Raw genomic sequence first — 27,943 nt, forward strand, 5'->3', positions numbered from 1 at the left:
CTCCAAGATGCCTTTCTACCAGCATTAATAATAGTTCATAACTTCCTTAAGATGACTGGAAATTTATTTTGAATTACAAACTTTCTGTCTGAGAGTTTTAGCAGTCCTTGGTTGCAATTCTGGTAGATCTTTAGGACTGAAACAGGGACTGGATTTATGGAGATCCAAGTGATAAATATTTGTATCTTCTCCATAATTAGGCTTATAGAGCTGTTTTAGAGATCTTTACAATCTTTTTTCCCCCTTAATTTTAAGCAGTGTTATCATTATTACAAAACTTGTCACTCTGTTTAGAGAAGAAACGTTAGATCTTAAGTACAAATAGATTTTTTCCTACTAAATAATCTTAGTAATCAACATTAAAAAAGAACCCTTGAATATCAAAGAAAATATATCCCTGAACCTAGTGACAAAAAAAAGCTCTAGAAATTGTAGCCAAAAGGAAAATAATACATAATTATAATTACAATTTGAAGCATCAAGGTTCATTCTGATCTGAATAATAAAGGAAAAAAGTGAATATCTGAAACTTTTTACTTTGAGTAAAAGTCTATCAACTCTTTGTAATTCCCCTTGAACTCTTCATTTCCACAAAATGTTATCTTTCTTCTTTAAATTCTGCAGAGTTTCAGTGGGAAATTCTCTGTGATGAGGTGATCATCATGAAGCAGGACCACAATATTAACTTCAAATTCTACAAAAAAGGAGAAAATGTAAAGACTTGTATATTTACTGACATTCCTTTAGGAAAGCAAAATATAAATTCTTTGTCAGAATCAGCTGGTTCTAAAAAGAAGATCTGATTCATGTACAGTGTAGGCTCTGTTATCTTCTTGCATTTATGTTTAATCTTTCATACCCTAGCTTAATCTTTCATTAAAAAGAAAACGCCTATTTTATTATTCTTTTTAAATGCCTTTTAAATAAATTTCTATCTAGTATAGTTATTCAATTTAAAAATATATACTTCCTCATATTTTTTGCCTCTATTCTAACAAAAGAAATGATTTTGTATCATTGGATTCACTTGCATTTTCCATTAATTCTGTTTGCCTTCTGAACAAGAATTAGCCACTTATTTCTGCCCTATTCCCTTCACGGCTAGCTTGTGTTGGTCTGGATGGAAATTTGAAACCTCATATTTGCAAATGAGTAAAAGCAATTTTAGTAGGACTAAAAATGTAATTTTTCTTCCCTAGAAAATACATTTTTATGTAAACAACTTTTACTTATGCCTTCTTTTTAATTGAAAAAAACAGAGATCTTCACTAGCTCTTTAGATACTCTAGTTGAAATCGTTCAGATTACATTGAAATAAGATGATGGAAAAGAAACCCAAATTCACATCTTACATTAGAACAAAAAGAAGGAAATTTAGCATCATAAAAACATATAAGAAACAAACCATCCAACTCAATATGACCTGAAAAAATTAAGGAATGCTTTTGTAACTAAAGCACTGGATATTTAATTCAATTCAAAATATACTCACAGGTCTTCCAGTATGAAATACCCTGATAATTCTAAAGTCATTCCCCTCTTTCACAGCAGATATGCTCTCCATTTACCTCAGTCTACTCCACCTCAAACCAGATCCCAAATCTACTTCCTTCGTGTTTCAGCGAAAGCAGTGCTGCTTTGGCTATTAAAATCAATGATTTCTTGCCCCAAACATGATATTAAACCGAACTATAATTCTATATTGTCTAATTATGTTTCTCTGACACAAAAACACCAAAATAAATCTCACTAATCTGATTTAACACAGATAATTTGAGGTGAGAGGTATTTACAGAATAAAAGCCTAATATGCTTATTTTTCCACTGAAAAATATATAAGGATAAAATAAATTAAGAAATTGCTTCAAAACTTTAAATTATGGTCTTACCTTCAAGGAAATGCAACTTGGAGTATGTTTTTGGTTAGGTACCAAAACAGTAAAACTACTTTATTATCTTCATCAACTAAAGCTATTGTCATGAATCCATTACATTATGTTCTATTTATAAGCTGTTTTTAAAGTGAAAATCATGGTATAATTAATGATAAGATATTCTGATTAAATATATTTTGACAATGCATATAAAATTATGACATTAATGAAAATATATTGGATTAGCTATCTCAAAGAAAAAACTACCATTTGTAGTTTGTTCAGTGAAAACAATAGTAAGAACAATATGATTAAAATTTTCTTGTGACAGATTTATCTATGCCTTCTGCTTGGCATAAAAGATCTGACTCCAAAGAATGAAATAAAAACACTATTTGTTGAAAATTTTCAGTTAAGTGTGGTATGTCAGTTATAAAACCTAAATTATCAATTATATTTTTCTATTATCCCTTTGTCCAATTAAGTTATTAAATGACAACCAAATACAAAGTATTACCCTAAATGGCCTAGCAATATAAAGACAGCAATTCTAGCAACATGCGATAATGGATATATTATTATTAAAGTATGAGAATTTTCTTGTTCATAATAAGTTAAAAGATTTTGTTGAGGATACAGAATCAAAGAACACAAATGACAACTCATGTACTACAGTGGTATGCAGGAAATATTTGAAAAAAAAAAAAAAGAAAAGAAAAACCTTCTGAATTTTAGCCAGATCCTCTATGGAGAATTGGAAGGTACAGATAAACATGATTTACACCAGTGGAAGGAATGACAAAGAGATCATGGATCTATTGAAGAAAGAATAACAGAGATTTGTAAAATGAAAGAAATTGTGATATTATAATAATATCTATTGTGTGTACATATATGATCATAATAACCTCACTTTTAAAATAAATTCACACAACCTTTCAAGTTATAGATACATACTTACCAACTTTGAAATTGGTAGTTTCAAGGGTGGGGCAAGTGAAGAGTCTAGGGAATATCATATATATGGGAACAGAAAGACCTCTGCAAACATCACCATCAGCAATTTGAATATTCTGAATCTCTGTGGCATCTCTGGCATATCCTTCTGCACAACCTTGAGAAAGGAGCAAATAACTTAACAAAATTAAAACAAGAAACAAGAAGTAAGTGAAATGTTTTAAGCATTATGAAATCTCTAAATAAAAATCTAATTTTTCTCTTCATTCTGTTTACCAAAAATAAAAGACAAATAAAAGTGGCATTGTTTTTTTAAAATCTTTTTGTTCCTCATCTTAAATAGTATCTTATTTTTTCCAGTTACATGTAAAGACAATTTTTAATATTCATTTTTTAAACATTTTGAACTTCAAATTTTCCCCTTCCTCCCTGATCTCTTCTCACACTATGATAAACAATTTGATATAGGTTATATATGTGCAATCATATTAAACTATTTCCAAATTTGTCATGTTGTGAAACAGGCCAAAAGAAAAAACACACAAAAAAGTAAAAATAATAGAATTCAATATTCATTCATATTATATCAGTTCTTTTTCTAGCAATGATAACATTTTCCATCATGAGTACTTTGACATTGTCTAACACAGTTGATTAACACACCATGTTGCTGTCAATATGAACAATAGTCTCCTGGTTCTGGCTCACTTCACTCAGCACCAATTTATGTAAGTATTACCAGGTATTTCTGAAATCTGTCCACTCATCATGTCTTATAGCATAATAATATTCCATTTTATTCATATATCACAACTTGTTCAGCCATTCCCCTTTGATTTCCAATTCTTAACTACCACAAAAATAACTGCTATAAATATTTTTGTACATGTAAGTCTTTTCCCTTTTAATGATCTTTTTGGAATACAGACCTAGTAGTGTTATTGCTGGATCAAAGGGTATGAATAGTTTGATTGTCCCTTGGAAATAGATACAAATTGCTTTCTAGAATGATTGAATCAGTTCACAGCTCCACCAAAAATTTTTTCCATATTTTCTCCAACATTTTCCTTTTTTGTTACATTATCCAATCTGCTAGGTGTGAGATGATACTTCAGAGTTTTGATTTGCATTTCTCTAATCAATAGTGAATTGGAGCATTTTCCTGGTATTGCTATTTTTTCTCCAATTACCAATTGAGAAAATTTTTAGGATTTTTTATAAGATTTTGAATTCAAACTGTTGTCCCTTTACTCCCCTCTTCTGAAAATGATGGGCAGTTTGATATACTTTATACATGTAATATCATGTAAAATATATTTCCATATTCATCTCAGTTGTAAAAGAAGAGAAAAATCAAGAGAAAACAATGAGTAAGAATAAAGAAGTTAATAAAAAAAATGCTTCAACTGGCATTCAGAGTGCATCAGTTCTTTACCTGGACATGATTAGAATTTTTCTTCTTAAATTCTTCATAATTGTCTCAGATAACTATGCTGCTGAGAAGAGCTGAGTCATTTATAGTGGATCATCACATAATGTTCTAAGGTTTGTCCTTTATTTTCAAGGAAGACCATGCCATAAGGGAGGTGATAGCAAGACAACTAATACTATGTACATTGCTTTCAGTTCTTAAGAGTATTTTTTCATCATATGACTATAGATAGCTTTGATTTCTTCATCTGAAAACTCCCTATTCATATCCTTTGACCATTTATCAGTTGGAAAATGGTTCATAAATTTGACTCAACTTCTCTAAATATTTGAAAACTGAGACAATTTGTAAAGATTTTCTCAGCTTTCTGCTTTCCTTCTAATCTTAGTTGCATTGGTTTTGTTTGTGCAAAACATTTTAAACTTAATAAATATAAAGTTATCCATAAAATATTTTATAATGCTTTCTATATCTAGTTTTGTCATAAATGCTTCCCTTCTCCATTTATCTCCATATGTCTCCATATATTCCTCACTCTCCTAATCTGCTTATGGTGCCTATATGTCTAAATCAGGTACCCATTTTCATTTTATTTCATAATTCATTGCTAGATGATGGCTTATACCTAGTTTCTGCCAAATTGTTTTCCAGTTTCCCAGATATTTTTGTCAGATAATGAATTCTTATCCCAGAAGCTGGCAATTTGAATTTATAAAACCCTAGGACACTACTGTATTTTGTGTACCTAATCTATTCCACTGAGCCACCACTATATTTCTTAGCAAGTATCATGTAACTTTCATGATTACTGCTTTAAAATATAGTTTGATATCTCTGATAGTTGGACTACCTCTGCATTTTTTAAATTAATTTCCCTGATATTCTTCACTATTTGTTCTTCCAAATAAATTTCATTATTATTTTTTCTTGCTCTTTAAATTTTTTTTGGTAGATTGGTATGGCAATGAATAAGTTAATGAATTTAGGCATTATCATCATTTTTATTATATTGGCTCAACCTTTTTTTTTTAGTTTTTTTTGCAAGGCAAATGGGGTTAAGTGGCTTGCCCAAGGCCACACAGCTAGGTAATTATTAAGTGTCTGAGACCAGATTTGAACCCAGGTACTCCTGACTCCAAGGCCGATGCTTTATCCACTACACCACCTAGCTGCTCCCCAACCTTTTTTCTAATTGTTTAGATCTGATTTTATTTGTGTGAAATCTGCATCTGTCTTAGCAGGCAGATTCACAAGGATTTTATACTGACTACAGACATTTAAATGGAAATTCTCTTATATTTTGGTGCTGGGCTTGGTTAGCTATTTATAGAAATGCTAATGATTTATAGGAGTTTATTTTATATCCTACAATTGTGCTAAAGTTGTTAATTATTTAAAGTAGTTTCTTATGTGGTTCTTTAAATATACCATCATATCATCTGCAATACCTATTCTAATTGCTTCCATTTTTGTTCTCATTGCTAGAGCTAACATTTTTATTATATCACTGAATAATAATTGTGATGATGGGCATCCTTGCATCACCCCTGATCTTACTGGGAAGGCTTTTAGGTTATCCCATTACAAATAATACTTACTGATAGTTTAAGATATATAGTACTTATCATTTAAGAAAAACTCCATTTATTCCTAGGCTCTCTACTATTTTTAGGGTGCTGTATTTTGTCAAAAGCTTATTCTGTATTTACTTACAGAATCATGATTTCTGTGAATTTTTGTTATTATAATATGGTTAATTATGCTGATAGTTTTCCTAATACTGAACCAGCCATGCATTCCTGAAATAAATTCTACCTGGTCATAGTATATTATTCTGGTGATAAAGTACTGTAATCATGCTTTTCTAAACTTTTTGCATAAATATTCATTAGGAAAAATGATCTAGTTTTCTTTCTAATTTAGTTATCAATGCCATATTTGTGTCATAAAAATTATTTGATAAGACCATCCACATTTTTTTTTGAAATTTTATGTTTAGTAATGGAATTGTTTTTTAAATGTTTGGTAGAATTTACTTGTTAATTTTTCTGACCCTGAGGATTTTTTCACAGGTAGTTTATTGGATGGTTTATTCAATTTCTTTTTTCTAAGATGGGTTTAAGTATTTTATTTCCTCTTCTGTTAATCAGGGAAATTAGGGTTTCAAAAATATTTACCATTTTGTTTAATTTGTCAGATTTACTAGCATACAATTTGGCAAATATTTCCTAATGATAGATTTAATTTCCTCTTTATTGGTGATGAATTCACCTTTCCATTTTTGATACTAGAAATTTGGTTTCCTTCTTCCTTAACCAAGGGTTCATTTATTTTATTGCCTGTCTTTTTTTTTTCACAAAACTAACTTCTAGTTTTATTTATTAACTCAATAGTTTTCTTCATTTTAGTTATATCAATCTCACCTATGGTTTTCAGGATTTCTGATTTGGTACTTAAATGAGGATTTTTAAATTGTTCTTTTTCCAGTTTTTTTTTTTACGTTGCATGCCCAATTCATCAATCCACTCTTTATTTTACAGCTGCAAGAGTCAGATAAATAAAATTTCCCCTAAGTACTACTTTGGTGGAAAGAAACAACTGAAAGAATGAGGTGACTTACCACAGGTCTCCACTCGTACCAACTGCAACTCTATGTTCTTAATGGCAGCTTCTGAGTACTCAACCACCAGCTCCCCTGTTAGTGGCTGTGTAATAACACAATTGGTTGAGTTGAGATGTCCTCTGATGAGAAATTTGGGGAGGGAGGCTCTCTAAAGGAAAATGAAAAGAAGCAAAAATTGGAGGAAATATGAGAAACCCTTCATTAGATCTAAGTTTCTGATCTTCTTTAAAAGGAAAGTCTTCTAGCCAATATGGTTACTTAAATAGCAGTAGAGTGCCTAGTTCTCACATAACTCTTCTCTCTAAATCTGTAATTTGCAAGAGACAGAATGATCAAGAAATACAAAGAGGAAACCCCCTATATAATATCCCAGAATGGATTTTTAAAATTAGCTAAAGTTCCATGAACAATAGAAAAATGGACTACTTGGTGAAACCAATTGCCAACATAGACAAAACTCCTGTAACTTCCCACTGTTACCAGAGATGAATCAGAGACAAATGTTGACTTCAAGACTCTTTGTTCAGAATAACAGTAAAAGAGGAAAACTTCAAAGAAATCAGAGTCGAGGGTAGGTGGATCATGGAAGGTCCAGATACAAGTAATCAGAGAGGTGCAGCAGTACTTAGACTGGGACCGCCCAGGCATCTAAAATCTCCAAGATTCCCAGCACTCTGTCTAAAGATGTCATAGAGGGCTTATAAAGTCCAATATTCCAAATTTCAGAGATCCAGGCGACTCTAATTCTGGGAGGACTTTTTACATTAGACCCAATGAATATCAATATTCCCATCCCCCTAAAACAACACCCCCCCACAAACATCCTATTTTAGAGCTACTCACCTCTTCCACTATGCTCTCTAGAATGCCTGTTTTATCAGTAACAAACTTAATTTCAATAATTTTTTTCACATTCATTTTATTTTTAATATATGAAATAAAACACGCATTTCATAATAATATCAAAATATAATAGCATATGAAACTTCAAATCTATGTACAACCTACTATTCCTTTTAAATGCATAGTAAAGTTAGGCAAATTTTTTTTCTCCTCCCCCCCTTCCCACTTCTCACACAGAGATACTACAATTTGAAACAAATATCTCAAAAGTTATAAAATTATTCTATACATATCTTCATTTGTTAGTACTTTCTCTGGATGCAGATAGCATTTTTCTTTATAAATCCTTTATAGTTAATTTGAATATGTACAAAAGCCAAAATGTATATTCACTCAATACTGCTATTACTGTATATAATGTTCTCAGCTCATTTTGCTTTTCGTTATTTTGTGCAAAGCTTTCCAGGTTTTTCGTTTTTCTTTAAAAAAATTTTTTTTTATTTATTTAAGGCAATGGGGTTAAATGACTTGCCTGAGGTCACACAGCTAGGCAATTATTAAGTACCTGAGAACAAATTTGAACCCCGCCTCCAGGGTCAGTGCTCTGTCCATTGCACCATCCAGCTGTCCCCAGGTTTTTCTAAAGTCACTGAGCTCATCATTTCTTATGGTACCCTATAAGAAATTCCATCACAATAGTATACCACAAGTTGTTCAGCCATTCCCCAAATGATGGGCATTCCTACAATTTTCAGTTCTTTGCCATCATAAAGAAGGCTCTTATAAATATTTTAGAACAGGTGTCCAAAGCATGGCTACCAGGGCCACGTACAGCCCTCAAAATCCATTAATTAGCATTATTACATTTTATTATTATACTCATAAATAATAAGGGTTTACATTGTAGTCATAAATGAATAATAAATTGAATATGTGGCCTTTGCCAAGTTTTTGATGGGTGATACATCCCAGAAGAACTTAAAGATTGGACACCTATATTTTAGAACATATAGGCTCTTTTCCTCCTTTAATCATCTTTGTTTTATCTTTTTTTTTAATTTATTTTATTTTCAATTTACAGAACAAAACAAGTAATTCATTAATACAGTAAAATAAAAAAAGATGAGAACACATAAAACTGCAACTCTCCCATGTACAACTTGCTATTCCCTCTAAACATACAACAAAGTTCTGATGTAAATTTCTCTGGATTTAGAGTCCCTCCTCATATGTCCTTTATTTTTAATTTGTGCATTTGTAATAGTCAGAATGACAGTTACCAATTTGAATCAATTTAATTTTTCTCAATTTCTCAATGCTTTACCATTAAGTATCCAACATATTCAACTGTATTAAAAAGCAAAAACATCCAAAATGTAATTAGCTTTTTCTTTTAGGTTTTTGCAAGGCAATGGGGTTAAGTGACCCACCCAAGGTCACACAGCTAGATAATTATTAAGTGTCTGAGGCCGCATTTGAACTCAGGTCCTCTTGACTCCAGGGCCAGTGCTTTATTCACTACACCACCTAGCTGCCACAAAACCTAATTGTCATAATAGATGGAGAAAAACCCTTCGATAAAGTACAACATTCATTTATGATAAAAATTCTTAAAAATAGAACCTCAGAGAAAGCTTTTAAAAAATATCATAATTAAATACCTTTCCAAAACCAAGAACAAGAATCACTCAAAATGGTGATGCTTTCCCAATAAATTAAGGAGTAAAGCATTTGACATTATTTGTCGAAGTTCTAGAAATAATTGAAGTTGCAGTAAGAGTAGAAAAAAGAATTAGAGGTGTTATGAAAGGCAAAATGGAGATAAAACTAAATCTATTTACTTGATTATATGATGATTTATTTAGTAAATCCTAGGGTATCTGTAAAAAATGCTAATTGAAACCACAGCTTCAGAAAACTTGCAGACTACAAAACAATATAACAATAACAAAATCCAAGAGATGCTAACAGAAAAGCAAATCACATTCCAAATAATTACAAATTACATTAAAATATTTGGGGATTTAGGGGCAGCTAGGTGGAGCAGTGGATAGAGCGCCGGCCCTGGAGTCAGGAATACCTGAGTTCAAATCTGGCCTCAGACACTTAATAATTACCCAGCTGTGTGGCCTTGGGCAAGCCACTTAACTCCACTGCCTTGCGAAAAAAAAACACCTAAAAAAAATATTTGAGGGGATCAATCTACCAAAATACACAGAATGTATATATAAATTCAATTATAAAGGGCTCCTTAGAGGAATATTAAGTGCTCATGGACAGATTATAACAGTCAAAGGTAATTTATAATTTTAATTTAATTTATAATTTACAATAATAAAATATCGAAAGAATATTTTAACAAGCTTGATAACAAACTAAATTCATTTAGAGAGATAAAGACCTAGAATTTTGAGGGGAATAATGAAAACAATACAATAGGAATAAACTGTTTATAGTTTTTCAAGACTTCAAATTATATTGTAAAGCAGTAGTCAACCCAAACTGTTTCATGGATCAATGGAATAGACTAAGGAGAAACAAGAGATTAAATAACTTAGTATTAGATAAATTGGAAAACACAAATTTATTAAGGAAAATATTCCCTATTTGATAAAAATTGTTAGGAAAACTGGAAAGCAGTTTAAGACTGTTTTCCTACCCAGTATACAAATCAAAAGAACCCTGAGGATTCACTTCATATTCATCAGATTGGCAAAGATGATAGAAGATAGTACTATTTAACATTGGAGGGATTGTAGGAAAATAGTAAGACATTTTTTAGACCAATAAAGAACTTTCCTGCTCTAGTCATTAAAATGCCCCAAACCTTTGACCTAGAGATTCCACTAACAAGCATTTACCCTAAGGATGTCATTAATAAGAAGCAAACTTCCATATACATCAAAATGTTTACAGCAGCAAATTTTTTTTATATCAAAGGATTAGAAATAAAGTTAATGTTCATTGAATGGAAAATGATCTAATCAATATAATGGAATATTACTGTGCCAAAAGAAATATGATAACTATAGAAAACCAAAGAAAGATCACGTGTTCTGATTTAAATGAAGTAGGAACAAGAAAACAATAATGTGTAATATGTAAAATACCATAAAATAGGGTGGGAAGCTCTGCTGCACCAGAGTGAAAGAGTTGTGAACTAGCCCCAGTCATCCAAGAAAGGAGAGTAGAATGCCTGGATCAGTGGCAATGGTGGTAGTTTCCAGACCTCTCAGCCCAGAGATTGTCAAGGAGAACTTGGAAGGCCAGCAGGAAAAGTCTGCCCACCAGGGTGAGAGTGGAGCACAGTTCAGCCTAGGCTTCAGCAGCCCAGACCTGACCCCAGCAACCCATGAGCAGCCTTGGGATCCACTGAATGAGCAGAGGCTGCTGCTTCCAGAGCTCTCAGCTCACGGACAGTAAAGGGGAATCAGAAGGAGATTACAGGGGGTTCTTTGCTATCACTGAGGCAGGACTCTGGTGCTTTGCCTATACTCTGATCTAGATCATGGTCTGGGGTCCCTGTCCCAGGAAAAGGGGCAGAAGCACAACAGAGCTTGCTGACACAGCAGAGCAGAGACCCTCCTTACAGTTCCAAGGAAGAAAGGAGTGCTTGTGGTCACCCACAGACCAGAGCACAGACCAGGAGTAGTACAAACCTCTCTTTAGATCATGAGACCTTGGAAGAATTGGAAACCTGCAGATTCCTAGAAGTATAACTGAAAACAGCTGCAGAAATCCTCAAAAGCTTGAGACAGTACATCCTCTATCCTGGAAGCAGAGTCCCATCTTTAAAGTCACAGACTGGTAAATAAGTAAACATCAGAAGAAAAAAAAAATCTTACCACAAATTTATTATGGTCACGAGGAAGATAAAAATGTACACTCAGAAGAAAACAAAGTCAAAGCTACTACATCCAAAGCCTCCAAGAAAAAGGTTAAGGAAGAGTTCAAAAAGGATCTTGAAAATCAAGTTAGGGAAGTAGAGGAAAAACTGGTAAGAAAAATGAAAGTGACACAGAAAACTCATGAAACTAAAGATAGCAGCTTGGTGAAAGAGATAAAAAACAGACTGGGTCATGAGCACCGGCCCTGGAGTCAGGAATCCCTGGGTTCAAATCCGGTCTCAAACACTTAATAATTAAGTGGCCATGGGCAAGCCACTTAACCCCATTTGCCTTGCAAAAACCTAAAAAACAACAATAACAACAACAAAAAAGACTGGGTCATATGGAAAAAGAGATCCAAAAAGCCAATCAGGAAAAGAATACCTTAAAAAGCAATTGGCCAAATGGAAAAGGAGATACAAAAACTTACTGAACAAAATAATTCCTTAAAATATGGAAGGGAAAAAAAAGAAAAAAGGGAAGCTTGATAACTTTGTGAGAAATCAAGAAACAATAAACAAAACCAAAAGAATAAAAAACTAGAAGGAAATGTAAAATATATCATTGGGTAAAAAACTGATCTGGAAAACAGATCCAGGAGAAAACATTTAAATATTATTGGAGGGGCAGCTAGGTGGCACGGTGATAAAGCACTGGCCCTGGAGTCAGGAGTACCTGGGTTCAAATCTAGACTCAGATGCTGTGTGGCCTTAGGCAAGCCACTTAACCCCATTTGCCTTGCAAAAAAACCCAAAACAAAACAAAACAAAAAACCCTAAAAAAAGATTATTGGACTAGGGGATGCTAAGTGGCACAGTAGATAGAGCACCAGCCCAGGAGTCAGGAGGACCTGAGTTCAAATTTGACCTCAGACACTTAATAATTACCCAGCTGTGTGGCCTTGGGCAAGCCACATAACCCCATCTGCCTTGCATAAACACCCCCCCAAAATAAAAATAATAAAGATTATTGGACTACTTGAAAGTTAGGATCAAAAAAAAGACCCCAAACACTAATTTTCAAGAAATTATGATGGAAAATTGCTCTGATACTCTAGAAGCAGAGTGTAAAACAGAAACTGAAAGCATGCACCAATCAAGGATGGAAAGAGATTACAAAATGAAAACTACCAAGAATGTTATAAATATATTTCAGAGCTCCCAGGTCAAGGAGAAAATATTACAAGCAGTCAAAAAAGAACCAATTCAAATGTCATGGTGCCACAATTAGGATAAAACAAGATCAAGAGTTTCTATATTAAGGGCTCATAGGACTCAGATAAGATATTCTGGAAGGCAAAAGAGCTTGGATTAAAAACAAGAATCAACTACCCAGGAAAACTAAATTACACCCTTTCAGGGGAAAAGTTGGGATATTTAATGAAATGGGGAACTTTCAAACTTTCCTAATGAAATGATCAAAGATGAACAGAAAATTTGATCTTCCAATACAGGATTCAAGTAATAATATTCAACTTCTTATATTCTTGCATGGGAAGATAATAATGATAACTCATGAACTTTCTCATTTATTAGGGTAGCTAGAAAGAGTACATATGGACAAGGCACAGGTGGGAGTTGAATTTGAAGGAATAATATATTAAAAAGATGGAATAAATGGGTGAGAAAGGAATATACTGGGAGAAGGGGAAAGGGATAATTACTTCACATAAAAGAGGCAAGAAAAAGTTTTTGCAGTGGAGTGGAAGAAGGGGGAAGTGAAGGGGAAAGAATGAGCCTTCCTCTCACCAAAACTGACTCAGAGAGAGAGAATAATATACACTAGAGAAAAGTAGAAAGGGAAAGGAATGGGAGAAAGAGGTGAGGGAGGTGATAGAAGGTGGGGAAGATTGTGGAAGGTGATAGTTACAAACACTTTGTGGGAAGTTAAGGGTGAAAGGAGAAGGATAATAAATGGGAATGGGGGAGTATAGGATGGAGAGAAATACAGTTAGTAATAGTAATTGTGGGAAAAAATATTAAAAGAAGTTTCTCTAATAAAAACCTTGTTTCTCAAACATAGAGAACTGAGTCAACTTTACAACAATAAGAACTACTCCCCAATTAATAAATGTTGATAAATGATCAAAAGTATGAATAGTTTTCATGTAAGGTTAACAATGTTATCTAGTTAAATAATTTTTTTAAATGTTCTAACTATTGATAGGAGAAATGTGGGTTGGAACAATTCTGATATACTACCTTATACCTATTGGTTTCACTAATAGAACAGAAAAAGAATATGACAAATGTTGGAGTGAATGAGGGAAAATAAGATTAATGCATTGTTGGAGTTGTGAAGTGATACAACAATTCTGTAGAGCAATTTGGAACTATACCCAAAAGGATATAATCATGCCTAACCCTTGACCTAGAAGTGTCACTATCAGGTCCATATACCAGAAGAGGTAAAAAACAGGAAGGACAAGACCTCTTTGAGGGGATGTCCAGTGGTTGAAGAATGGCTAAATAAATTGTGGTATGTGATTATGATGAAATACTCTTCTGTTATAATGATGGACAGGATACTCTCAGTAAAAAATTTACATGAGCAGATGCAATGGGAAATGTACTGTATATAAAATACCAGTAATATTATAGGATGAATGACTTAACTTTTCTCAGCATTGCTGAAAGCTCTGAAGAACTTATGATAAAAATATTATTCATCCCAAAAGCAGAATTACTGGCATCTGAATACAGATTGATACATTTTTTTTAAACTTTCTTTATTGAGGTTCCTCTTTTCTTTGAAGAGTTATGTTTACTCTTACAACATGACTACTGTGCTAATGTTTTTCAAGACTACATATTTCTAACCTATAATAATTTGCTTTTTCAATGGGGAGACTGCAGTGGGCGAAAGGGAGAGAATTTAGAATTCAAGAGTTTTTTTTTTTTTTTTTAGATTTTTCAAGGCAATGGGGTTAAGTGGCTTGCCCAAGGCCACACAGCTAGGTAATTATTAAGTGTCTGAGGTCAGATTTGAACCCAGGTACTCCTGACTCCAAGGCTGGTGCTCTATCCACTGCGCCACCTAGACACCCTCAGAATTCAAGATTTTAAAAGTAGATGTTTATGCATGTAATCAGGGAAAACAAAATTAATTAAATTTAAAAAGGGCAGCTAGGTGGTGCAGTGAATAGTGCACCAGCCCCAGAGTCAGGAGGACCTGAGTTCAAATCCAGCTACAGGGACTTAATAATTACCTAGCTGTGTGGCCTTGGGAAAGTCACTTAACCCCACTGCCCTGCAAAAACCTAAAAAGGTTATTTTATTTGCCTCTCTTCCTTTTTATATTAAAAATATTCTTTGTTATACTGAATGGCTCTTATAGAAAGGGAAAGAAAGATACTGGGAGAAACTCAGATGATATAAAAAAAAGTCAAAAATTACTTTAACAAACTGACATAAAAAGTCAACGGCAGGACTCAGTTAAAACCAAATTCTTGTATTTATTGCATATTCTACCATCAGAATTAGGTTTTGGGTTTTGTTGTTATTTTTTTTTTTGCAAGGCAATGGGGTTAAGTGACTTGCCCAAGGCCACATAGCTAGGTAATTATTAAGTGTCTGAAACCGGATTTGAACTCAGGTACTCCTGACTCCGGGGCTGGTGCTCTATGCACTGTACCACTAGTCACCCCCTACCATCAGAATTAAATAGTTAGTAAAAAAAGGAAAAATATTTTGAGAAAATGAAGATCAACAATTTTTTTGTAAAAAAAAATTTTTTTGAGATCTTGCATAATGCTGTTACATTTTGTCAAATGGTGAGTTTAAAACCTTAATATGTAGTTTTAATATCTTTAATTCACAAGTACTTGGATATAGAAGGTCTTTGTACTTCTGGTGAGATGATCTGCCAAAGTTTTAAAATGGTATTTGATAAATTTTCAGCTATTAATTTTCACACAAGTCCAGGAGATAAGAACAAGTTCTTTTGAAGAACATATTTAATACATGAACTTCACTTTAAGTTAATTTTCTGGCTTCCATCTTCTCTGCCTGCTTTGTTTTCCAAAACAAGACTGACAACAAAATGAAGATCATCATTGAGGAGAATAGTGGGTGGTTTTTTTTGTTTTTTTTGTTTTGGCAAGGCAATGGGGTTAAGTGGCTTGCCCAAGGCCACACAGCTAGGTAATTATTAAGTATCTGAGGCTGGATATGAACTCAGGTATTCCTGACTCAAGGGCCGGTGCTCTATCCACTGTGCCACCAAGCCGCCCTTGAAGAGAATAGTTTCAAGAAAAAAAGCTTCAAAATAAAATGCAAGTTATCATTCATTGACCATAATCAAAATAAGTCACTGAACTGTCACAATAGAAATAAAGATAGACTGAGACAGCAAAGATCCATGTATGATCAATTTATTAGCTAGGCTCTCAACTGTTGTTTTTATTTTTCAGTTATAAGTGACTCTGTGACACCTTTTGAAATTTTCCTGGTAGAGAAACTGGAGTAGTTTGCCATTTTCTTCTGCATCTCATTTTACAGATGAGTAACTGAGGTAAACAAGAGTTAAATGATTTGTCCAGGGTCACAAAGCAAAAAAGCAGATTCAAACTCAGGTCCTCCTGACTCCATGGTGGCTGTTCTATCTACTACGCCAGATAACTTTGAATTATGCTTTATTCCTTTTTAATTGTGTTTTTTGTTGTGTTGTTGTTCAGCCATATCTGACTCTTTATGGCCCCATTTGAGATTTTCTTGATAAAGATGCTGGAATGATGTATCACTTCCTTTTCTAACTCATTTCACTGATGAAGAACAGGGTTAAGTGAGTTGCCCAAGGCCATGCAGTTAAATTTCTGAGGCCAGATTTGAACTCACTAAGATGAGTCTTCCTGACTCCTGGCCCGATTATCCATTGTGTCACTTAAGCGGCTTCTTTACTTAGGCTAGAAATGGTTGTTAGCCTTTGTTTTTGAAGAGGACCAAAATGACATCATTATGTTAGTGTCATGCGGTATGTCTGACTGTGGATGATCAGATCAACACAAGCTTGAAGTGTCCTGCCACATTCAAGCAAAAAGTTCTTTTAAGGAAGCATACATCTGACATTCAAACATGCCAGCTCAATGCAGTTGTGATCTCTATAAGTAATGTTGGAATGCTAGGAAATTTAGTTCGAGAAGGGACCTCAGTGTCTGGAATCTTCTGCTGCCAAGTGATTTCAGAATCTTCCTAAGACAATTTAAATGGAAGTGATTCAGTTTCCTGACATGCAGCTGGTAGACTGTCCAGGTTTCACAGGTACACGGCAATGAGGTCAGCACAACAGCTCTGTGGACCTTCAGTTTGGTTGTCAGTCTAATAAGTCTTCTCTTTCACACTTTTCTTTGAAACCTCTCAAATACTGAGCCAGCTCTGGCAATGCATGTGTCGATCTCATTACCAATGTTTATAATAATAATAATAATAATAATAATAATAATAATGATGTTTGTCCTTCATTTTTTGAAGATGACCATGACATCAAGGAGGTGATGCTATGACAAATACATGAATTGGAATGAAGGGTGCTGTGTTAAAACACCAGCCTCACTTTCTCCTCCAGAGCCATCTGGGTAAAATGGGGAGGTAGGAATCAGGACAGGAGATGGCCCTGGATGCAAGGCAATCAGGGTTAAGTGACTTGCCCAAGGTCACACAGCTAGTACATGGCAAGTGTCTGAGGTCTAATTTGAAGTCCTGTCCTCCTGACTCCAAAGTCAGTGCTCTATCCTAGAAAGTATACTAAGCTAAATACAACAGAATATTCAAAACTTTTCCATTTGCGGTAACCAATGGTTCCACATATGAATGGTGTGGTGCTAGTTGACAGAGCACCTAGGTTTTCTTGGTGTTAACTGTTAGGCTAAAACAGCCAATAAATTGAGTCCTCAGTAGTCAAGGACCCCTAGTCAGGGCTATTCAACAGGAAGACAGCAAAACCTTAAGTAGCACAGCTATGCCTTCTGATTAGCTAGAAAGTAAAAACCTCTGACATTAGCTTGAAATTTCATTTGAAACTCCTCTTCTGAAACCTCCTTAACCACAAACAAAATATATGAATTGGAAAATCTAGAAAAGGCTACAACCACTTAGATTTAATCAGCTTGACCTTTAGATTAAGTTTCTCTAGAATGTGGAAGATGGATGAAGTTACAAGGGTGGAGGTACAACTAAAATCTTAAGGGAAGAAATAGAAGTCATGAGCCAATGGTGGAAATACAAGTCAGATACCTGTCACAAGAAAAGAATTGTGACTGAAATTACCTGAGATTATTGTGAGGAAACTTGCAAGGTTAAGAAAAAGCAAGAAGGAATATTAAATTTTGCATGATCATGTCTTAGTATTAACAAAATAGTATTAAAAAATCAATTTTCAACTTTACAGTTAATAGTATCAGACAATTACTGAAACAACTGTTATAGAGGAATGGAATTAATTTTTTCTGACACCTTGATTTGGCACACAAAGGAAGACATTTCAGTTGGTCAAATTCATAGCACTATAATTAAAAAACCCCCACTTACTTCTTTAACATTCTGCAAGGTTTCAGGTGTAATTGTAAAATCCACAGGACTTGGAATTGCTTTACCCTTCTGAGGCTAAAATTGGAAAATAAAGGCAAATAATATTAGTTCAGGATATAAGGAATTCTGCAAATAGTTTTCTTTGTAAACAAAGTCCATAAATAATCAGCATTATTGTGAATATATCCATTTAAAACTTATTCCTTAAAAGTGACATTACACAAATCTAAACTTATTTTTTAGAGAAATCTCACCTTTACAATGAAATTAGTAATGACTGTGCCCAAACTACCAATTAAATTCTAAATCTGAGTTTGTATATAAAACCCGAGTGTGGTGTATAATAATCAGAAAAATAGATCAAGTATAGCTATAGTTAGGAAACATGTGCTTAGCCAAAAAAAGGAAGAGGGACAACTATAAGGTATAAAATAGACAAATTTGTTTTCATGAAATAGAATAGTTTCTGACCAAACTAATGCTTCTAATAATGGAAGCAATAGAATGGGAAAAAAAAAATTAGTAGCAATTTCTTACATACAGCTTTAGTATCCAAGCTATGTAAACAATATACAAAGTTACAGTATTTTAATATTTATTTTATTAAATTGTTCATAATGTTACTTGTCACATGGAATAACTGCTTTCTTTTCATAACTTCTGAGAGAACTGGGGACATTAGAACAGCAAGTAGTTAATTTGTGGTAATTGAGTGAATCACACTGACTTTATTTTATTTTTCCTCAGTTTCTTGATGATTATTTATTTGTCATTCAAAAAAGATTTTATTTACTTTGAATTTTATAATTTTTCCCCTAATCTTGGTTCCTCCCGCCACCCCCACAGAAGGCAGTCTGTTAGTCTTTACATTGTGTCCATGGTATACACTGATCTAAGTTAAATGTGATGAGAGAGAAATCATGTCCTTAAGGAAGAAAAATAAAGTTTAAGAGATAGCGAAATTACATAAAAAGATAACAGGTTTTTTTTCCTAAGTTAAAGGTAATAGTCTTTGGTCTTTGTTTAAACTCCACAATTCTTTCTCTGGATGCAGATGGTCTTCTTCATTGCAGACAGCACAAAATTGTGCCTGATTGTTGCCCTGATGGAATGAGCAAGTCCATCAAAGTTTATCATCACCTCCATGTTACTTTTTAGGGTATACAATGTTCTGGTTCTGCTCATCATCAGTTCATGCAAATTCTCACAGGCTTCCCTGAATTCCCATCCCTCCTGGTTTCTAATAGAACAATAGTGTTCCATGACATACATACAATACAGTTTAAGCCATTCCCCAACTGAAGGACATTCACTTAATTTCCAATTCTTTGGCACCACAAACAGGGCTGCTATAAATATTTTTCTTTTTAACCCTTTTTCATAATCTCTTCAGGGTATAGACCCAATAGTGCGTAGCACATTTTTGTTGTCTTTTGAGCATAATTCCAAATTACTCTCCAGAAAGGTTGGATGTATTCACAGCTCCACCAACAATGTATTAGTGTCCCAGATTTCCCACATTCCTTCCAACATCGATCATTGTACAATGACTTTATTTTGTGACTCAATTATGGAGCTAATCAATAATGGGTCTAGTCTAACTTCTGTCTTGTAAGACAATTTTATTCAATCGTAGGTACTGGGAGAAAATATCATTGTACTGTTTGAATACAGCCCTGCATGACTGGAAAATTGGACCTGCTCTTTAACCCTAAACCAAGAATTTAGGTTATGCTGACCAAAAACCCAGTCAGATCCAAAGACAGATGCAGACAGTTTTCTCACAACTGTACATCTCAGGCAATTCATGTCTTATCTAAATTCCTTTGTTTACAGGCACTTTGGGGAATGGGACAACTTTTCTGATTTCAGAGAATTGTATCGGTTCTTTCTCCCTTCCCAACTTGGAAAATCACTAATCCTATATTCAAACAGAAATCAGATTACCTATGCAGTACTATTTCCTTTTAATTGGTCTATTTTGATTAATTTAAAGTATAAAATTCCATCCCCCCCCATTTGGGAGCCGGGCGTAAACTGAGGAAAATTGGATTTGGTTTCTTGGGCAGTTGGCATAATTTGTTTAATAAACCAATATGCTCAAAATTTATGCTTTCCTCAGTCATTTCATCTTTCATTCATCATGACACTAATTTTCAGGGAGCTTTTTGTTTCAACGCTCACTTATGCCAAACTATTAATTTTCTTTTCTGTTGTTTTTAAGATTGAGAAAAGAAATTTACAAACAAGTACATCAAAAAATGTTAATCTAAATATGAAGCACAGTGGGTTTAAGTACAAGTTATATGTATTGTGCTAAGTTAATATTTATTTAGGAGTAAAAGCTTAGCATTAGATCACTGGAAGGTATGTATTTTAGAAAAATATATATAAACTAACATCTTCCCCTGAATAACTTACTTATTTTGCATGGAAATTTATTTTAAAATTTTGAGGTCAAATTTTTTAAAGTTTTGAGTTTTCAAGTAAAACTACATATATTATAGTATATCAGGAAAAAAGAGTTGAGATTTTTTTTGACAAATAAGCTAATAAAACAAGTTAACATTTACCTTAAACTAGAATAACAAGAAATAATTAAAGTATATAATTTCTATTAGTGATGTATCTTTTTAAATTTATTTTTCTTAAAGATACTATTTGAGTTTTACAACTTTTCCCCCAATCTTACTCCCCCACCCCCGGAAAGTACTCTGTCAGTCTTTGCTTTGTTTCCATGTTGTACCTTGATCCAAACTGGGTGTGATGAGAGAGAAATCATATCCTTAGAGAGAAGTCTAAGAGGTAACAAGATCAGACAATAAGCTATCTCTTTTTTTTCTAAATTAAAGGGAATAGTCCTTGCACTTTGTTCAAGCTCCACAGCTCCTTATCTGGATACAGATAGTACTCTCCTTTGCAGACAGCCCAAAATTGTTCCCGATTGTTGCATTGATGGAATGAGCAAGTCCTTCAAGGTTGATCATCACCCCCATGTTACTGTTAGGGTGTACAGTGTTTTTCTGGTTCTGCTCATCTCACTCAGCATCAGTTCATGCAAATCCCTCCAGGTTTCCCTGAAATCCCGTCCCTCCTGGTTTCTAATAGAACAATAGTGTTCCATGACATACATATACCACAGTTTGCTAAGCCATTGCCCAAATGAAGGACATTTACTTGATTATCAATTCTTTGCCACCGCAAACAGGGCTGCTATAAATATTTTTGTACAACTAACGTTTTTACCCTTTTTCCTCATCTCTTCAAGGTATAGACCCAGTAGTGGCAGTGCTGGGTCAAAGGGTATGTACATTTTTGTTGCCCTTTGGGCATAGTTCCAAATAGCTCTCCAGAAGTGTTGGATGAGTTCACAGCTCCACCAACAGTGTACTAGGTGTCCCAGATTTGGCACATCCCTTCCAACAATGATCATTATACGTCCTGGTCATACTGGCCAATCTGAGAGGTGTGAGGTGGTAACTCAGAGAAGCTTTAATTTGCATTTCTCTAATAATTAATGACTTAGAGCATTTTTTCATATGGCTATGGATTACTTTGATCTCCTCATCTGTAAATTGCCTTTGCATATTCTTTGACCATTTGTCAATTGGGGAATGGCTTTTTGTTTTAAAAATATGACTCAGTTCTCTGTATATTTTAGAAATGAGTCCTTTGTCAGAATCATTAGTTGTAAAGATTATTTCCCAATTTACTACATTCCTTTTGATCTTGGTTACATTGGTTTTATCTGTGCAAAAGCTTCGTAATTTAATGTAATCGAAATCATCTAATTGGTTTTTGGTGATGTTCTCCAACTCTTCCTTAGTCATAAACTGCTCCACTTTTCATAGATCTGACAGGTTAACTAATCCTTGATCTTCTATTTTGCTGATAGTATTGTTTTTTATGTCTACGTCCTGTAACCATTTCTATCTTATCTTAGTAAAGGGTGTGAGGTGTTGGTCTAATCTAAGTTTCTTCCACACAAATTTCCAATTATCCCAGCAATTTTTATCAAAGAGGGAGTTTTTATCCCAAGGGCCGGACTCTTTGGGTTTATCAAACAGCAGATTACTATAATCACCTCCTGCTTTTACACCTAGTCTATTCCACTGGTCCACCACTCTATTTCTTAGCCAATACCAAAGTTTTCATGACTGATGGTTTATAATATAATTTTAGATCAGGTAGGGCTAAGCCACCTTCTTTTGCACTTTTTTTCATTAAGCTCCTGGCAATTCTTCACTTTTTATTTCTCCATATGAATTTATTTACAATTTTTTCTAGCTCATTAAAGTAATTTTTTGGAATTTTGATTGGTAGGGCACTAAACAGATAGTTTAGTTTTGGTAAAATTGTCATTTTTATTATATTAGCTCTACCTATCCATGAGCAGTTGATATTTGCCCAGTTATTTAAATCTAATTTAATTTGTGTGAGAAGTGTTTCATAATTGTTTTCAAAAAGATTCTGAGTCTGTCTTGGCAAATAGACTCCCAAATATTTTATATTGTCTGAGGTTACTTTGAATGGGATTTCTCTTTCTAGCTCTTCCTCCTGTATCTTGCTAGACATATAAAGAAAAGTTGAGGATTTATGGGGGTTTATTTTATAACCTTAAACTTTGCTAAAATTGCTAATTGTTTCCAGTAGTTATTTTAGATGATTTCTTGGGATTCTCTAGGTAGACCATCATGTCATCTGCAGAGAGTGAGAGTTTTGTCTCTTCCTTGCCAATTAAAATTCCTTTAATTTCTTTTTCTTCTCTAATTGCTGATGCTAACATTTCTAATACAATATTGAATAGTAGGGGTGATAATGGGCACCCTTGTTTCACCCCTGATCTTATTAGGAATGCCTCTAGCCTCTCCCCATTGAATATAATACTTGCTGATGGTTTCAGATAGACAATGCTAATTATTTTAAGGAACAATCCATTTATTCCTACACTCTCTAGTGTTTTAATAGGAATGGATGCTGTATTTTGTCAAAAGCTTTTTCAGCATCTATTGATATGATCATATGATTTCTGATAGGTTTGTTGTTGATACAGAGTATACTAACAATTTTCCCAATATTGAACCAACCCTGCATTCCTGGAATAAATCCTACTTGATCATAATGTATTATCCTAGTGATGACTTGTTGTAATCATTTTGCTAAGATTTTATTTAGGATTTTTGCATCTATATTCATCAGGGATTATAGGTCTATAATTTTCTTTCTCTGTTTTAACTCTTCCTTGTTTAGGTAACAGTACCCTATTGGTTTCATAGAAAGAGTTAGGCAGAGTTCCATCTTTCCCTATTTTTCCAAAGAGTTGATATAGGATTGGAACCAATTGTTCCTTAAATGTTTGGTAGAATTCACTTGTGAATCCATCAGGCCCTGGAGATTTTCTTTTTCAGGAAGTTCAGTAATGCCTTGTTGAATTTATTTTCCTGAGATAGAGTTGTTTAGGTATTTAATCTCTTCTTCATTTAACCTGGGCAACTTATAGTTTTGTAAATATTCATCCATTTCACTTAGATTATCAAATTTATTGGCATAGAATTGGGCAAAATAATTTCAAATTATTACTTTAATTTTCTCCTCATTGGTGGTGAGCTCACCTTTTTCATTTATGATACCAGCATTTAGAGCTATAATATATCCCCTGAGAGTTGCTTTGAATGAATCCCATAGGTTTTGGTATGTTGTTTCATTATTACCATTATCTAGGATAAAACGGTTAATTCTTTCTATAATTTGTTTTTTGGTCCACTCATTTTTTTAAGATGAGGTTATTCAGTTTCCAATTTGCCCTGGGTCTATATCTCCTTGGCTCAGTATTGCATATGACTTTTATTGCATTGTGATCTGAGAAAGATGTATTTACTATTTCTGCCTTTCTGCAGTTGATCATCAGGTTTTTATGTCCTAGTACATGGTCAATTTTTGTATAAGTTCCATGTACTGCAGAGAAAAAGGTATATTCCTTTCTATCCCCATTCAGTTTCCTCCATAAGTCTACCATATCTAATTTTTCTAAGAATCTATTTACCTCCCTAATTTCTTTCTTGTTTATTTTATGATTTGGTTTATCTAGATCTGATAGTGGGAGGTTGAGGTCTCCCACTAGTAGAGTTTTGCTGTCTATGTCTTCCTGTAGTTCTTTCAGCTTCTCCTCTAAGAATTTGGTTGCTGTCCCATTAGGTACATATATATTCAATATTGAAATGACTTTATTGTCTATGGTACCTTTTAGGATGATAAAGTTTCGTTCCTTATCTCTTTTAACGCTATCTTTTTTTGCTGCTGCTTTGTCTGAGATAAGGACTGCTACCCCTGCTTTTTTTACTTCAGCTGAAGCAAAATATATTTTGCTCCAACCTTTTAGCTTTACTCTATATGTATCTCTCTGCTTCAAATGAGTTTCTTGTAAGCAGCATATTGTAGGGTTCTGGTTTTTAATCCACTCTGCTATTTGCTTATGTTTTAAGGGAGAGTTCATCCCATTCACATTCAAGGTTATGATTACTAATTCTTTATTGCCCTCTGTGCTATCTTCTCTCTGTTTGTATTTTTCCCCCTTTCCCCCCTTTTATCCATATCCCCCAGTATTTTGTTTTTGAATACTACCCCCTTCAGTGTTTGCCCTCCTATATCACACCCTCCCCTTTCTTTCCCCTTTCCCTTTTTCCCTTCCCTTCCTTTTGTTATTTCCCCTTATTTTCCCCACTCCCATTCCCTTTCTCTATCCCCCCCTCCCCTTTTCTCCTTCTAATACTTGAAAGGTTAGATGTTTTATAAGTTAACTGAGTATGTGTAGCTTGACTTTAAGCCAAGTCTGATGAGAAGAAGATTCAGGTGTTTCTCCTCTGCTCCCTTCTTCCCCTCTATTACCATAGGTTTTTTTTGTACCTCTTAGTGTAATGAGATTTGTCCCATTCAATCCCCTCCCTCCTCCCATCTCTTTCCTGTCCCCCTTTGTAGGGAGGCAGTGTATTTTTTTAGATCATTCTATCTAGGTCATAGAAAATTCTGAGTGTCTGTCCCTTCTAATTCAGTATATTCTATTGAATAGAGTCAAAATTCCTGAGAGTTATTAGAGTCTTTCTCCCAAGTGGGTTTAAAGCCAGTTACATCCCATTAGATAGCAGTCTCATGGATCAGTCATGGATATCCATCATTTCTGGCTAGGTGTATTCTCTCTGTTAGAGTTACATTTCTCAAGGTTTATGAGAATCCCCGCCCCCCCCCCCCCATGCTGGGATATAGCCAGTTTCAATTTACTCGATTGCATTTTTTTCCTTTTACCGTCCCCCCCCTTTTTTTACCTTTTCATGTGTCTCTTGAACCTCCTGTTTGATGCCCAAATTTTCTGTTTAGCTTTGGTCTTTTCATCAGAAATTTTTGGAATTCTTCCATTTCATTAAATGTCCATCTTTTTCCCTGGAAGAGAAGGCTCAGCTTTGCAGGAAAGTAGATTCTTGGCTGCATTCCAAGCTCCCGTGCTCTTCGAAATATCTCGTTCCAGGCCCTTCGATCCCTTAAAGTTGATGAAGTCAGGTCCTGCATGATCCTTACTGTGGCTCCTTGATATTTAAATTGTTTCTTTCTGGCTGCTTGCAGGATTTTCTCTTTTATCTGATAGTTCTGCAGTTTGGCCACCACATTCCTTGGTGTTTTCATTTTAGGATCTTTTTCTGGTGGGGATTGATGTACTCTTTCAATAACTACTTTGCCCTCCGATTCCATGATATCAGAGCACTTTTCCATCACTAGATCCTATAATATTAAGTCCAGTCTTTTTTTCTCTTCAATGTTTTCAGGAATTCCTATAATTTTCAGGTTGCCCCTCTTCGATCTATTCTCAAGGTCAGTGGTTTTGTTGATGAAGTATTTTACATTTGCTTCTATTTTTCCTATTTTTTTAAATTTTGTTAAACTGACTTGCTGTCTCATGGAGTCATTAGTTTCTGTAGACTCCATTATTTTATTTTTTTGGGGGGGGGAGTTTTCTTCATTAACGTTTTGCAGCTCCTTTTCCAATTGGTCAATTCTACTTTTGAAAGAGCTCTCCATTTGACCAATTGAGGTTTTGAGAGAATTAATTTCTTTTTGCATTTACTCATTTGAAGATCTGAGAGAATTAATCTCCTTTTGCGTTTGTCCAATTGTACTTTCTAAGGTTTTGTTTTCTTGTTGCAAGATATTAATTTTCTCTCCCAAATTTTTAAGCTCCTTTCTTATTTCTTTAAGGAAGTCTTTCTGTGCTGGAGACCAGATTGTATTCTCCTCAGAGGTTCCAGGTCTCTCTGAGTTGGGGTGTTTCCCTTCCAGGAATTTTTCTATGGATCCACCTTTCTGCTGACCCTTCTTCATTATGTTAAGACCTTGAGTTGGTGGGGAGGCTGGTTCAACTGGGCTTGGAATTACTAAAGGCTTTACTGAGTGAAGTTTCTCTGGCTGGCCAGTAGGAGGTGCTGGTTGCCCTTTCTGGAGTGTCTGTGACCTTGGTTGAGAGGCCTTCTCCCTTTGCCCAAAGGGAGGAGTTTGAACTATTGAATTTTGCCTTCAATCAATGGTGGGCTTTACCCTGGCCTGAGGTCATTCCTCAGCTGGGCTGGTTCTTCTGCTCACACACCTGGGCCTGAGGCAGAAGTAGTTTGCATTTGTTTGTTTGGGAAGAGGCCTCTGTGCAATGGAGGCATGCACTCAGAGTTTCTCAGACCCCAGGAGCCTAGGGATGGTGTCCACAGCTTTCCTGCACCAGAACTCTTCCCACCCCCGGCCAGCCTGGTCCCCAAGCTCCAAGGGGACAGCACCAACACCAGCGCCTCTGTTTCCCCATGGACCCAAGCCCCTTTTGTCCAGACCCACCACTGATCCATCAGGTCCAGCTTCAAGGCCCTCAGACTCCTGGTTCCAATTCAGCTGTTAATCTGGCTGATCTTGGGGTGATCCTCCCTCTGAGCCCAGACTCACCAGCCTGAATTAGGCCAAAGCTGCTGCAGGAGACAAACCCTGAGGTAGATGTTCTTTCTCCTGGCTTTTCTTTCTGGGTTTTGTGGGTCAGATTTCTTTTAAGAGGTTTGTTTCATGTGATAGATGGGGAAGTGATCAGGAGACTTTAGAACTGTGCCTGTCTTCTCTCTGCCATCTTGGCCGGAAGTCTAATTTTCCTTTTCAATTAGATACAAACACATACACACATGCCCTCAATAAAATATCAAAGGATATTAATAAACTGTTCTTGAAAGAAGAATTGTAAACTATTAACAACCACTTAAAAAAAGACTTCAAATTACTAAAAAGTAATGCAAATCAAAGCAACCCTGGGGGCTTTACTTTACCCTCAGAAAATTGGCAAAGATAAAAAAGATGAGAATACTTAATGCTAGGGAGCTGCAGGAAAAGAATACATTCTGTAAAGTAATAAAGAATTATGAATTATAATGACTAAAATGTCTAATCTGTTGACCTAGAAACTCCACTACTAGTCATATAATTCAAATAGATCATTAATAAGAAGAAACTAAGTATAATAAAATGTTTGCAGTAGCACTTTTTGTGCTACTGAAAACAAAACAGATGCATGTTGAATGGGGCATGGGTAAACAAACAGAAGCATAAGCAAGTAATAAATGTACACATTAACAGTAACACTTTGTGAGGATCAAGTCTTAACAATACAATGATCAAAGATAATTTCCAAAGACTTGTGATGGAAGATGGTATACACATCCAATGATTGTCTGACTACAGATTAAAGCAAACTATTTTTCACTTTTAAAAATTTTTTTCTTCCTCATGGTTTT

The 27,943-nt window shown here is 34.5% G+C and overlaps 1 protein-coding gene across 1 annotated transcript in view; it reads right to left on the reverse strand.

The window, feature by feature from the left end:
• Window positions 1-442: 442 nt before the first annotated feature.
• VPS26C (VPS26 endosomal protein sorting factor C) overlaps window positions 443-27,943 on the reverse strand; it is a 92,700-nt gene continuing 65,199 nt past the window's right edge. Inside the window, 4 exon segments of the mRNA XM_074213978.1 lie at window positions 443-694; window positions 2,836-2,988; window positions 6,884-7,034; window positions 18,141-18,215. Of these exon segments, the coding sequence (XP_074070079.1) occupies window positions 612-694; window positions 2,836-2,988; window positions 6,884-7,034; window positions 18,141-18,215 (462 nt within the window). The 3' untranslated portion in view covers window positions 443-611.

The sequence above is a fragment of the Macrotis lagotis genome, chromosome 1 (genome assembly GCF_037893015.1).
Source record: "Macrotis lagotis isolate mMagLag1 chromosome 1, bilby.v1.9.chrom.fasta, whole genome shotgun sequence".
Taxonomy (NCBI): Eukaryota; Metazoa; Chordata; class Mammalia; order Peramelemorphia; family Peramelidae; genus Macrotis; species Macrotis lagotis.